The 14,112-nt window shown below is 37.9% G+C and overlaps 1 protein-coding gene across 4 annotated transcripts in view; it reads left to right on the top strand.

The window, feature by feature from the left end:
* The first annotated feature begins 1,268 nt into the window (after positions 1-1,268).
* camsap2a (calmodulin regulated spectrin-associated protein family, member 2a) overlaps positions 1,269-14,112 on the top strand; it is a 47,940-nt gene continuing 35,096 nt past the window's right edge. For all 4 annotated transcript variants that reach the window (XM_086089439.1, XM_086089437.1, XM_086089438.1 and 1 more), the window contains exons 1-2: positions 1,269-1,853; positions 4,169-4,428. In XM_086089439.1, the coding sequence (XP_085945565.1) occupies positions 1,715-1,853; positions 4,169-4,428 (399 nt within the window). In that variant the 5' untranslated portion in view covers positions 1,269-1,714. The remainder of the gene's footprint in view (positions 1,854-4,168; positions 4,429-14,112) is intronic.

Raw genomic sequence — 14,112 nt, 5'->3', positions numbered from 1 at the left:
ATAGATAGATAGATAGATAGATAGATAGATAGATAGATAGATAGATAGATAGATAGATAGATAGATAGATAGATAGATAGATAGATAGATAGATAGATAGATAGATAGATATAAATTAATATTCACAATTACACATAAAACATAGGAACAATCATCAAAAGAAAAAAGGAAACAATACAAAAATAAAATAAAGGACAAATACAAAAGCAATTGCAATCTTATCCCGAATAAAAGGAGACAGAGATTGCATGTGTTCCCTATATTGGTCACTAATAAATAATAATGGTATGAACATAGTCCAATTTCCACCTCAGTAGTCAACTAGCTAGTACCAGTATTGTAATAAAGTAATGTGGATATGTAATGATAATATGTTGCTGAATGAAATAGACGAGCATGTATTTAGCATGCATGCACAGATATATTGCACATTAGAATAATATTGATTGTACATGTAAATCACATGTATACATTATTTCACAGTGTCTAAAAGTATCATATGTGGCGGCAATTGCTCAGGGTATAGAGACGGTCGTTGAGTAACCAGCAGGTCGGCTGTTCGATCCCCGCTCTCCCCAAGCCATGTGTCGTTGTGTCCTTGGGCAAGGCACTTTACACACATTGCCTCCAGTGCTACTCACACTGATGTATGGAAGGCGTGAATGTTTGGTGGTGGTCGGAGGGGCCGTAGGCGCACACTGGCAGCCACACTTCCGTCAGCCTGCTCCAGGGCAGTTGTGGTTACTTAAGTAGCCTACCATCACCACAGTGTGAATGTGTGAGTGCATGTATAATGTATCCATTCCATTGTAAAGCATCTTTGAGCGTCTCGAAAAGCGCTATATAAATCCGATGCATTATTATCATAGGTGACTGGTGATGAATGGTATAAAAGATTATCTGAAGGTAATCAAACCGTACAGTATGTGTGCCACTATTACTGTACTATCAGTCAGTCCATTCTGAATTTTCTTGTTAATTTAGTTAATTTAGTCTAGTGTTTTCAAACATGGCACACAAGACTGTGGTGGTTCACACAATTTGACAGAAATTAATGTGTATTAATAAAGAATATTTATATGTCAATTAATACAACGACTATGACAGGCAGAACAATTACGGTCAGTACTCTTTTATAACGAATTGTATGAAGAGTTGGGAAAAACTGGTTTAAAATACGCAGGGGAAAAAGTACTGTATGAAAATTTTCAGACTTTTCATGAAAGCACCGTGCGCGCATGCGCACTACACCCAATTTGGGTGCAGAGGTTGGCTGGAGCGTGGTTGGAAAGGCTCTCCGCTGCAGGGAGGGAAACCGCACCACGACACTAGCGTTATGAAAAGCGAGTTAAAGACAAAGATATTTTTCACAATAACACATGGACACGAAAGGTAGAATTCCTTCAGATCTATCAAAGAATGGAAACCGTCACATTTCCGACCCAAATGAAGAACACTTTCCCCTGTGAAATTCAAGGAAAGCGACCCTGCTGCTTTGTGCGAAGCTCGTCTCATCTGATGAATGGATGAAAACACATCGATTCATTTTGTCAACGAGACGTATTTGAGTAACCCCCTTCCAACACGCGGTTCCGTTGTTGTTCTTGTTTTTTTTCATTTGACAGCTACTCATTGTTTTCCATCGAATTCCACTCGCGTGATGCTTTGGCGCTGCGTTGCTGTGAAGGACTGAAGAAAACGACTGCGTGGAAATATGGGTGAAGTTCAGGACGTAAATAATGCGAAGAAGGTCTTCGTTGCTCCAGCTATCAAGTCTTTTGAACACTATGATTTCTCCCGGGCTAAAATCTGTTGCAGTCTTTCATGGCTTCTCTCTAAAGCATATGGGAGAGGTAGGTATCAGCTACCTATACCTGCATCATTGTTTTTGTTGTTGTCCTGGCCATTTCAGCAACATCCATCTGCAATGTGATCGTGCTATGTTTTTATATCACTAAAACAACAAAGAACTAACATACAGAACATATATATATATATATATATATAAACAAATATATGCATATTTGTTTATATTACCTGTGCCACCTTGACAGATAATTCCTTTGTCCTCTTAGATGCATCTTGCGGATCATTCTAACTGGGATGGAGAAAGACAACGTAATTTACAAGATTAGATAAATGCAATTCCCTGAGTGGTTTAGAGTGATCGATTTGTTACAGTCTATGTGATGGTAACTCAGGGTAGAGTGTCAAGGAGTAACCTTGAAATCACTGCACACATCTCATACTTAAACAGTTTAAAAAAAACATCATTATGTGCAGCTGGTAAATAAAATGAGGTTTATGACAGATGGTGTTACTCAATTAAGGTGGTGTTTATGGAGAGCACGCATTATACTGGATATGTAAATAAATTGTAGGCTACTTAGCATGACCAATGCACATTTTGAATAGTAATGTTAATGGATAATTATGAGGTTGTTGTATATCCAAATATTCAGAGTTATGACCCCGATATGGTACAGACTATTCACCTAATGCAAAAAGGATTCATCTCAATTAAATATACTTTGTGCTACATTATGTATTTAGCTTTGGTAGTCCATTATATTTTCACAAAAGCATAGCTGTTCTGCTGTCCTCTCACAATGACAAGTTTCATGATGAGAAAATATTTGGCCTTTACATAGGCTACCTACAGAAAAAAACAAGTTAAATAAAAACAATTGTAGGAACACTGCTGTCCACTCTTGGCTTGCAGATGTTCAGTGCATATTCAATCAGCACTGAATGAAATGGGGTAATTCCAAAAATATAGCCCTCCAGAGACTGTGAGCGAGCGAGCGAGTAGGTTTGCTGTATATCTAGATCTCAGCCTACGCTTTTCTGTTCTGAATGCTTCTCATGCATCTTTCTTACTGCATCCTTGCAGGAGTGCTGTGTAGTCAATACAAGCCTGCTCAGCTGACCGGGTGATTTCTCAAACTGATGCAAAATATTTAAATGCAGACTAAAACCTGTTACCTGCTTTGTGTAAATGTATCTTCTATTAGCTAACATGCAAAAAAAAAAAAGTGTTTGGATAAGTAGAAACAAAATAAAATTGTGATTCGTTCAATAATTGAATGCTAAGAAATGCTGAAAGGAACAAGCATAATGTATATCATGCCCACTGGGTGGGAACAAAATCCACATTAGAGCATTAAAGTGAACATTTTTGTCTTCTCATTTCGTAGGCTGCTATGCTAAGCTTATCTGGAGCAAATTGGGATTCAGTTTGGTCCGATGACAAGTTGACAACACCCTGAACCATGCCACCAACTTGAATTGGTTATATGGAGCCATTTATCATAACTCTGCTTTGACTTCTGCTTACTTGTAGATGGGACATGAGGGAATATATAAACTTTTATGATTACTGTATCACAGGACATGAATGTAAATGCTAAAATCTTTCGAGCAAAGAAGGCTGTATTTCTGTGTTGACAAAGAGTCCATCTGTAGATGACCTTATTGACAGTGGTCATGAGGAGGTGATTCATCGACTGACTGACTGGCTGACTGCTTAAATGTGTTGTGTTGAGGAGTGCAGGCAATCGTTTTGGGTCATTTCCACATGGTCTCTACAAAATTAATTTGTACATCCATTCCTTCAGTGCTAATCTTGGGTTTGATTAACATTCCTAATAGTCTTTTCATTTTTGTCTTAGATTTCATCCACGACATGACAAAAGTCACTGAATGCATGATTGGGCCCTAAGCATTTCCCTTTGAATCTTTAATCTTATTTTGTTACAGTGGAAGAATCCTATTTCGTCGGCAAAATGGAATCTTATCCATGAATGTGTACACAAACGCACAAAACAAAGACACATGCACAAAAACAGAGCATCTCTTTTTGATGAGACAGGGTGTTCCCAGGGAGATGAATGTTGTAGAGATACAGACTAGATGAATCGATAGAGTGGTGCTCCTCCTGCGGTTGCCATAGTAACATTCCAGGTTCATCCACGTATGTCCGTGTGAAGTCACTGCCAAGGCTTGGCAAGGGACAATGAAAAAGGGCAGTAAAAATATTGCCAGAGAAGCTGTGCACTGGTGTGAATTGCTCAAGCTTTGTGGCAAATTATTGTTTTTCATTGCTTCAGATAAAAAAACTTTATATTCTTAGTCTGATTATTCCAATGTCCTCCCATTTGCGAAACAGACGGCATCCCAGCAGACATGAAAGAGCCCTTCTACACAGACCAGTACGAGCAGGAGCACCTAAAACCTCCTGTAGCCAGTCTCCTGCTGTCTGCTGACCTCTACTGCCGGGCCGCCGGCCTCATCTTGAAGAACGATCCTGACGAGCCTCTGCTGGGCCACCATGCTGTCATTCAGGCGTTGGCCCAGCGAGGTCTCTATGTCACTGACCACGATAGAATTGTCACTGAGAAGAACCTTGCAAAGAGGCCTCTGCAAATGGTAGGAGCATTTTTATCATTTCAAAGATTTCTGAACGTTTTCAGCTATTAGTGTTTATTTATATATAATGTAACAATTCGTAATGATGACTGTTAAGCAGGATTTGAGGATCCTTGTTAGTTTGTATCTGTGTCTCAATAGGAGGCTTTACTGCCTCAATGAGCTGCAAGTTGCTGTGTGCTAGAAACAATTAACACACAGTATGCCCGCAGTCTGTTTGCAGACTCTTGCTGTTTTTAATTTATTTTCTATGCTAATTAAAAAGTTATTTAAGTTCTGCTGGAACTTCAGTAAGACAACACATTATAGCGGCTATAGCCCTAAAAACGGAACTCTTGCACGCCTATTTTGAAGGGAATGAGAGGAGTTGCTTTCATTGGCTGTGATTCAAGTCGGCCGACCATTTCTCACTGCGGCAATCTGCGTGCATATGCGAAAATACCAACACTTGGTGTAGCCCGCTTGTGCGCACAGTTAGACCTCATTTCGGTCCAGAGACTTGCACGAATATAGCCCCTTGAAATGCTGGACAAAGTGAAGAAGAAAATTGATGGGTTTCTCATACAATTTTAATGATACCCTCTTTTGCTGAGTTCTTCCCATTTCTCATTTCTCGCTGGACATTCTCTGTTTGGCCTTCCCCCATCTGCTGATCTATCCATTCCTAACATTGTTCTCATCTTTCTTTGATGAAGCAAGTGGTTTGTCCTGTCCTGTCAGGTCAAAGCTGCCAGCCTTTCCCCATGCTCTTACATTTTCATTTGATCTGATTGGATAAGCCTTGCTGATAGTGCTTTTTTGTTTATTTTTTCTTTTGACCCTTGGTTTGGCGTTTGGCTGTTAGACTTCATCATACCCGCCTATCATGGCTTCTTCAATCAGCCCCGTTTCCATTTGTGTCCTTGTGCAAGTGTGCCTTGTTAGTCAGTGTGTATTTACTGTGCTATTTTTGTTGAGGCTTTTTCTGGTTGCCATTTGTGATGAGTATGTGCTCCATTTGCATTTCTTGGTTCTCCTATACTTTTGCATTTTTGAAATTGAACACATTTTGAGTTTCCTGACTATATTCTTACCTGCCGTTCTGCATTTTTGTCCGCCTGTCTCAGCCTCCACACTGGATGTATCACCAGCAAAATAGTAAAAATACACACCACCACAGACCAACTAGATGGGCAGGACACAAGAGGAGAGTGAAATCTGATTTCTTAAGACCAGTGTTGGGCAGTAACTAGTTACTAGTAATGTGCTACTGTAACTTAGTTACTTTTTACAATAACTAATACTCTCGCGCATTTCTTTTTTAAATACAGTAACTCAGTTACAGTTACAATATGGTGCGTTAATCAGTTACTTGATCAATTATTCAATTTAATAATTTAATTGTGTGACATAAGTGGTTCAGAATCAAATAATGAATGGATGGCTGCTGTGTACTGTACTACTTCCTGTTTACAATGGCTTGCCGCTGCCGTACTAACGAAGAAGACGCATTGTGGGCGGGTATCGGATTCGGCAGTCATGGAGAGTCAAGGCGCGAGCGCAAGACGAGTTTTTCGACATTACTTTACTTTAGTTGAGCATAAAAGAACAGCGTATGTTTTTTTTTTAAAGTAACTAGAGAGTTAATTTTAATAAATACTTTTTTTTAAATAATCATCAGAGTAATTGAGTTACTTTTAAAAGGAAGTAACTGTAACTAGTTACTATTTTTTCGTAACGAGCACAACGATTCTGAAGACTCAAGTGAGCAAAAACAACAACAGCAAAGCACTAGTTGTTCAAGGGCAAAAAGCAGTACAGTAAGTCGTTTTTAATATTCATTTCATTTAGGGATGCACAATAATATCAGCAATTATCGACCAATTTAACATCAAACCGATAAACCAGATAATAAAGAAATCCGCTAATAATAATAGACTTCCCACGCTGGTCCATCTGTTGTGGTTGTGGCTCAAGTTGTGCCCAACTCCTAAACCCCTCCCCTCTCCTATGGTAGTGTCGCATATTTGTGATGTCATAATGCGCGCGACCTCGTGTTCACAGACGATGCATCATGGCGACATGGCAGTCGCCAGTGTGGGCTTTCTTTACTGTGTCTCCCCAAAATGTTACCCTCACAGTGTTTTGTTGCATTTTTAAAACATGACAAAATGAATTACTGCTTGTCTTTGAAGCAGAGTTATCAAAATTCAGCTTCATGGTGCTTTACACAATGTTTCAATGTATTTGTACATGTTAGACTTACAGTAGGACTCAAAAGTGTTCCAGTTCATTTTGCAATTATCCGCTTGCTTATCGACATCGGTACTTTCTAAATTATTGGTTTATCGTATCGGTTGAAAATAGCATTGTCATGCATCCCTAAATTAATTACATTGTTTGCTATGATGACACTTATTTAAATGACCTGCTGTGCATGACCATGACAGCGCAGGTGAGTTGGCATTTATAATTTACAAGCCTACTCAGCATTTGACCTGGTTGGTTTGCTGACTTCAAGATGTTCTAACTTAGGTCTGCAGTAGTCTGATGATTCTGATCACTGTTATGGAGCAATCTGGATTAAAAAAAACAACAACATTACAAATAAGCAACTTTTGCATGATTGCTCAAGTGCGTAAGTCAGCATCCTCTTATACTGCTGATTATGTTTTAGTCAACTCGTCACGTATTGTAACTAACAAGGACTGACGTTTCAGAGCTGATTTTGTCCGATTTTGATTTTGCATGATTCAGCCCATTCATCTTTACTCAGCCATGTGAGAGAGACCATGACATGAAGATGTGCGTGTGAAGTATCTAAATAACATTTCCTCTCAGATGCATGTCAGGAAGAAAGAGGGTGGTTGCCCACATTAAAGCATGTGACAAAAGTTTGGTGGCTAAATTTGAAATGCTATGTGATCAACTTTGTTTTTAAATATTAAAACCATCCATCCATCTACCGCATATCCGTGGTCAATTTGGTTAAAACCAAATAATCATATCAAATAATTTTTCAATCATTATCATCCATTGTGTGAACCGCTTATCCACACTAGGGTTGCAAGCATGCTTTTTTTGGGGCGAGAGGTGAGGTACATTCTGAATTGGTCTCCAGCAACTCTCAAACAGACAAACAACCATTCACGGACAGATGTTGTGATGGTATGTCGTGCAATGTCTTTATTTGAAATCACTTTATACTGACAACTATGATGAGCAACAAAAAAAAGAAAGTGGTCGGATGAATATAAGGTGTTCCACAGGGTTCAATTTTGGGGCCTCTGCTGTTTTCATTGTATCTGTTGGCCCTGGGTTCCATCGTTTTAAACAGCGGTGATTGTTTTAAAGTGTTCTATAAATTTCGAGTTTCTCCCAGCAGCCTAACTGCATGATTTGCAATCCCAAATTGAGCAATTCTAGTTCAGCACAGCTATCTATCTAGCAAAACTAAAGGAACACTTCCTTCAGATGCATGGAGATGAACACAAAGCTTATTTCTGAATTGAAGGTGTGAAGAAAGTTAGATTCGATGAAAAGGCCTGTTCATTTTGTTCACCAGTAAACCATATACCTATGTCTTAAATTTGAAAAAAAAAAAAAAATAGGAAACTGGTTGGGTTCAGTACATCCTAGAAGGATAAAGAATAAAAAACACTTATTTAGAGTCTTCAATTAGCCCACACAGATGCAGGCAAACTTCACACAGGAAGGCCAGAGAATATAATTTAATATTATAATTATTCAATGAATACCTACTCCTTGTGTATCCCTGTGCAAGAGACATTTAGACACCCCACACTTGACCAAATCTGGTTCCTTGCCCAATAAATAGCTAAGAGAGGAAACATTGAAGAAGTGCACTGGGTGACTATCACATTTTCATTTACAGATGAGTCTGTGTAACTGCATTGCCATGGAAACGGTGAGACGAGGACCGCGTCAATACAAAAAGGTCACATGATTGGGATGATGAATGATAGCTCCATGTTCAATCAACATTCGTAGGAGTGTTTTAAAAGACTTCTTTTCAAACCAAGCAAGCTCTCTACACAGAGGCGTATATAAATTGATTCATTCTTTGGCATTCATTCATGTACGTTATATCTTATTTTGATCTTTGCTTGAGTTGCTTCAGCAGCTGGAATGATTAATGGCTTTGCTTGCAGGCATCCAAACAGATGTAACTAGAAATCAACAAGCTCTGCTCTCTGTCTTCTTTCATTGCTCGTTGTCTCTGCTATGGATTTCATCAACAGAAATGTAACCAAAATTCTGATTTCATTTTTATACATCAAAATCTGATATATGAATAGATTAGTCACTTAAAATTGTACCAGACCTATGATAACCAAAATTTAGCAAGACGTTGTCATGGTGATGATCCATGTTTTCACATACTGACAAACGTTGAATTCCAGAGTAATATTTGACAAAGAAATGGAAATTAGTCACTGCTGAAAAAAAAAAAGCCCCACCATATATGGTTTCACATCTACTTTCTAGGCTAAATGCTGCCGCGTGTGACTGTATCAGAAAACCCATAAAACTGACAGGTTTATTGTCACGCATAGTAACTTTAGGAAATGCTTTCAAATAGGGGTGGGAATCTTTGAATGTCTCACGATTCGATTCCGATTTTTGGGCCTGCGATCCGATTCGGAATCAATTTTCCGATTGAGAATGATTTTTTTATTCAAAATGATTTGATTGACAATGATTTTTGCTTCAATCTATAGATGTGCAAGGAATTGTAAGGATCGACTCCAGTCTGACTCGCTAATGCTAATTAGCTCGCTAGTCGCAGCACTTTTATCACTCAAAAAAAAAACTTTTATTGGAATAACTTGATTGTGACTTTTTCCTTCTACTCTCTAAACCGCATCGAACCACACTGCCCCTCAGTGGCTAAACCGGGCACAACATGAACAGCGCTCCAAATAAAGGCACACACAGACAAAGGCAAGACCGTATAAAATAATTCAGATAAAATCGATTTTAGGACCTTTAAAATCGATTCTGTATCGTATTAAATGAGAATTGCGATTATTATGAGAAGTTGCATCCAGTGTGTACTATATAGTTGTCATTAAAGCTATGATGCTATATAATGCCTCTAAGCACGCACTTCCCCACATCATAAACATTTGGGGCAATTAAGATATAAGGCTATTTAACAATATCCCCACATGTTTTATATTTCCTTTGACTGATATTCAGTTAAATTTGACATGGAAGGGAGATAAACACGGTTCTTTCTGCTTGTCTCCATCGCTGCTGCTTCCATCACACTATTGAGAAGGCGATGCGTTTCCATGGTAACACTCCAGTGCGTGGGGGTGTTGTTTGTAAGCGTGGGTGGGTGCTTGCGAGAGTGGGGAGTGCTCATGCTTGCACATGTCGTATGTTCAGTGTGTATGACGGGGGCTGGATATGCAAGCACCAAGCCAAAGGATTCTGGCATGCGGGATTCTTGACAAACACTACATTGATGACAGAATAGAGGCTGGGCGGAACACGCAGGCAAAAAATAATTTGCCTCAACATTAAACTGACGTCCACTGCCCGTATTATTTTATCCTGCAATTATTCTAATGCACAAAGATGGGCGGAAGCAGCAGGGTAGAAGGGAAGCGGATCCAAGTACTCTCCGTTCTCGTCAGCCAGCGTGTCGTGCTCAGTGCCAGCGGCCACTCCAGGGCCACACAGTATGGATGGCTAGGCAGTGTGCATTGTTCACGACTGTGCCTTTCTACGCTTACCACTGCAGGCTGTCATTGTTAAATATGATAACAGAGATTTTTTTTGTTTAAACTACATTGATATTGTATTTATGCTAAATGTGGCTGTAGGTTTTTTTTTAAATTATACACCACCTTGCAATGACAATAAAGATTCAAATTGTAATTTTAGTTGCTTAGTATAGATTTCTAAATGCTTATTTATTTATTTATTTTTTACTTTTGTTGGCTAAACATGCTTGTGAAAGTGTTTTCCCACATCTTTAAATAAATCTTCAAAACAAGGAAAATGGTGGTTAGATGGTTGGTTCTGACTCTGATGCCCGGTTCTGTTTCTGGCATTGATGGATCATCATGTTAATTGTCTCTTATAGTTAACATGACTTTCATGCTGCTGACATGGGATAAGTTAAGTTCCCATTCCTACTCATTATGCTCTTCGCAATGATGTCATTCTTTTATTGACTGGCAATCAGATCCGGATCTTATCTACTGCCCACATCGCCTGGGTGCCGCTTTTAACATGACCCTGAATAGAATAAAACATTTAAAAAAACAAAAAACAAAGATGGAATTCAGAAAGTGTTCAGGTTATCTTGGTCTTAACCTTAGTATGTGAAAATATTCACCTTATTGTTGAGCCAGCTGCTAGAATACCTTTACTGGCAGCAGAAAGAATTAATAATATAATTATTATTATTATTATTTTACATTTTACCTACATGCAAAGCTGCGTACTCAGATTCCATTTAAAAAAAGAAGACGTTTTTAATTATAGTTGAAGGCTTTATTACAGTGCTGTATTTGTATGTATTTATTTATTCTGTCTATTAAGAAAGTACAATTAACACTATTCCATTTTATGACTACTTGGTGAACGTTTTCTTTGTTTTTTGTTTTTAACTATACATACAGAATTTATACAGTTGTAGTTATGGACTGAAGTGCAGGCCAGCATAATAATATGAATAGTAATAATATGATGTGTGAGTCATTGGAGAAATACATTATAAACTACTTTGAAGAAATAATTAGTCATTTATGTCAATGTGTGATGAGCATGGCTACATTTATGCTCCGACACACAGCACAAATAGCAAAAACAAAAGTTTTTTTTATTTATTTTTATTCTGATTGCTATTTTGAGTCTGTTTATAATTCCAGACATTGCACATACTGTCTTTTATGTCTAACTTAGAGATTCCTACATAATTTCAGGTTTAGCTTTGTAGCACATAGTAACTGTATACTACTGAAAGTCTCATGAGTCATTTCCATAAGCAATTTCAGACCACAGCACATCATCTTTTAACAGAACTTTGAAACACACATGGTCACATTTAGATTTAGACTGCATTCTGATTCGGGATTGTAGTATGTACTAACTAAATAAAACTACAGCCTTAGGCATAATTCATTTTGAACGTCATTATTACGGCGAGAGCAGGCTTGGTCCTGCTTAACATGCAGCGAAAAAACAACTTCACACTTGGATGGCTTGGACAAGTTCACATTGACAGGTTTTCCATTCATCTCTTTGGAGGTCATGTGGCTGTTCACACATGCACAGAGCTGACTAACAGGAATAGTTGCATTCATTTGTAGTCAACCGTGATGACGCTACTGTGGTGTTAAGTGTGAAGACACGGTTCTTAATCAATCTGGGGTTGTATTTGTTCATCTCTGATATCTTAATTCTTCATTTAACCAGGCCATAAATCATTCTCTTCAGTGAATCCCCCAAATCTTGAAAACGATCTAGTTTAACCTCATATCATAGGTGTAGTCGTGCACCGACACCGATTACAATTTTCTGGTCGATCTCCGATCTTTTAAAAAGTCTGACCTGCCAATCCCGATTTTTCCGATCTCGATTTTTTTCATAACAAGCAGCATACACCTTCAGAGTTCCAATCTTATTTTATTGGAAAACATTGAACAATATCTGTGAAATAATACAAACGGGTTGTTTTAACTGCAAATTAAGTAGTTCTCTGAAATAAAAATGAAAAGCCTATTAGTCATCTCAGCAGAAGAGGACAGTGGCTGACTTTTTCAGACCCCTGAGGAGGGAGATGAGACCGGTGGAAAAGATCGGTTTATATTTAAGGAATCGGCCGATCACCGATCCCCCAAAACTAAGGAAATCGGGGCCGATAAGACGCCCGGCCGATCGATCGGTGCACCCCTAATTATATTGTCTAAATAATTTACAAGAATCTGAGTTTTGGTGCGTTCACTGCTTGGCATGCAGCACACACGGACATTAGAAGATTTTAAGTACTATATTTACTAGGGGTGTGAATTGCCTAGTACCTGGCGATTCAATTCGTATCACGATTCATAGGTCATGATTTGATACCGATTCATCCCGATGCGAATCTATAAATTGATTATTGCGATTATTGTTATTTTTTACTCAAATTTAGAAAATACTAATCAGTAAGCTTGTAAATGTACACTGTAAGATCTGTATGAAAATGTATTTATTTATCTGAAAATTCAGGCTTAAAACAAAAAAAATTTATGTTTAAAAATAGATCAGGCCGCATATCGAATCGATTCGAGAATTGCGTGCTGTAATATCACGATATATTGCTGAATCGATTTTTTCTAACACCCCTAATATTTACATTATGGAGCAAAGTGTTTTTCGGACATGTGTGTGTGCATAATTACAAATTCTTAAGCGTTTATTGTAATTAAGATGAAACTGCTGCATGTCATTGAAGTGCTGTAAAATACTGCAGAAAAAAAATTCCTCATTGGCGATAAGAAATGAGGGCCGCTGAGTGCTTTTCCATGTCCAGCTGAGGCTGCATGAAGTTACTTGAAGCTTGACAGATTCTAATTTAAACCTTTGACCGCAGCAGGGTGCCTGCTGGCCTGGATGGGAGGCCCGCGATACCGAACACACCCGATTATTTTACCCTACATTAGAACTTTGTGCCTTTCAGCCAAAAGGAGGTCCAGCGGACAGCAGTGCAGCATATTACCACATGGTTCAGTTGGTTCGTTTTCCCCTGGGGACTTAACTAGACACGATGCTGTACTCAGCATAGTTTATATAGTTTAGAAGTCACGGCTTCAAGGGCATACTGCAGGAAGTATGGAACTACTGTCCGACTGTGTCCGCTCTTCTGATAAGGCTTTCCGCTAGTAACTAAGGGATCCTATCTGACTCTAAAATGACTCGTGTTTATGATGAGGTCTTGATCAGACCAGATTTCAGGCCATAAAAAATACTTCACTTTTTACCAGAGCATTATGAAACCATCAGAAAGAATACAAAAGAGAAAAAAGCCAAGTATGTGTTTGTAAATATGTCATTAAACAATAAATTAATATGTGTCAAATAAGATAACTATAATAATGCAAGTAAGCACACGAGCAACGGTAACATAGTTTTTTTTTTAACTCATTCACTGCCATTGACAGCTATAGACGTCAAAAATTAATTTAACTATTTCTTATTAGTTTAACATATTTTTCCGTTTTTGTTAACAAGAGTATGAAAACCTAGATTTTATTTGGTACATTTATAACAGATATAAAATGTGTGATTAATCGTAAGTTAACTAGTGAAGTAATGCGATTAATTTTAATTGCCTGATGCCCCTAATTTTTGATAATCTTTTTTTCTTTATATATTTTTTAATTTGTAATAATCTTTTATTTATATAAAGAAAAGATTATTAAAAATTAGGGGCGTCGGGCGATTACAATTTTTAATCGTAATTAATTGCATGACTTTACTAGTTAACTCATGATTAATCACAGATTTTATTTCTGTTCTAATACAATAAAAAAACTAGGTGTTCATACTCTTTTTAACAGAAGTGGGGAAAAAATGTTAAACTAAGAAATAGTTCAAATGAATTTTTGACGTCTATAGCCGTCAATGGCAGTGAATGAGTTAATTGTTACAATATTTGGCATCCCCTCTTTACTGTCATCTATT

Source organism: Leptonotus elevatus, chromosome 11 (assembly GCF_054856555.1).
Source record: "Leptonotus elevatus isolate MCC_2025b chromosome 11, RoL_Lele_1.0, whole genome shotgun sequence".
NCBI classification, from domain to species: domain Eukaryota; kingdom Metazoa; phylum Chordata; class Actinopteri; order Syngnathiformes; family Syngnathidae; genus Leptonotus; species Leptonotus elevatus.
Note: the sequence above shows the minus strand (reverse complement) of the source record. Positions and strands in the feature narration are given on the sequence as shown.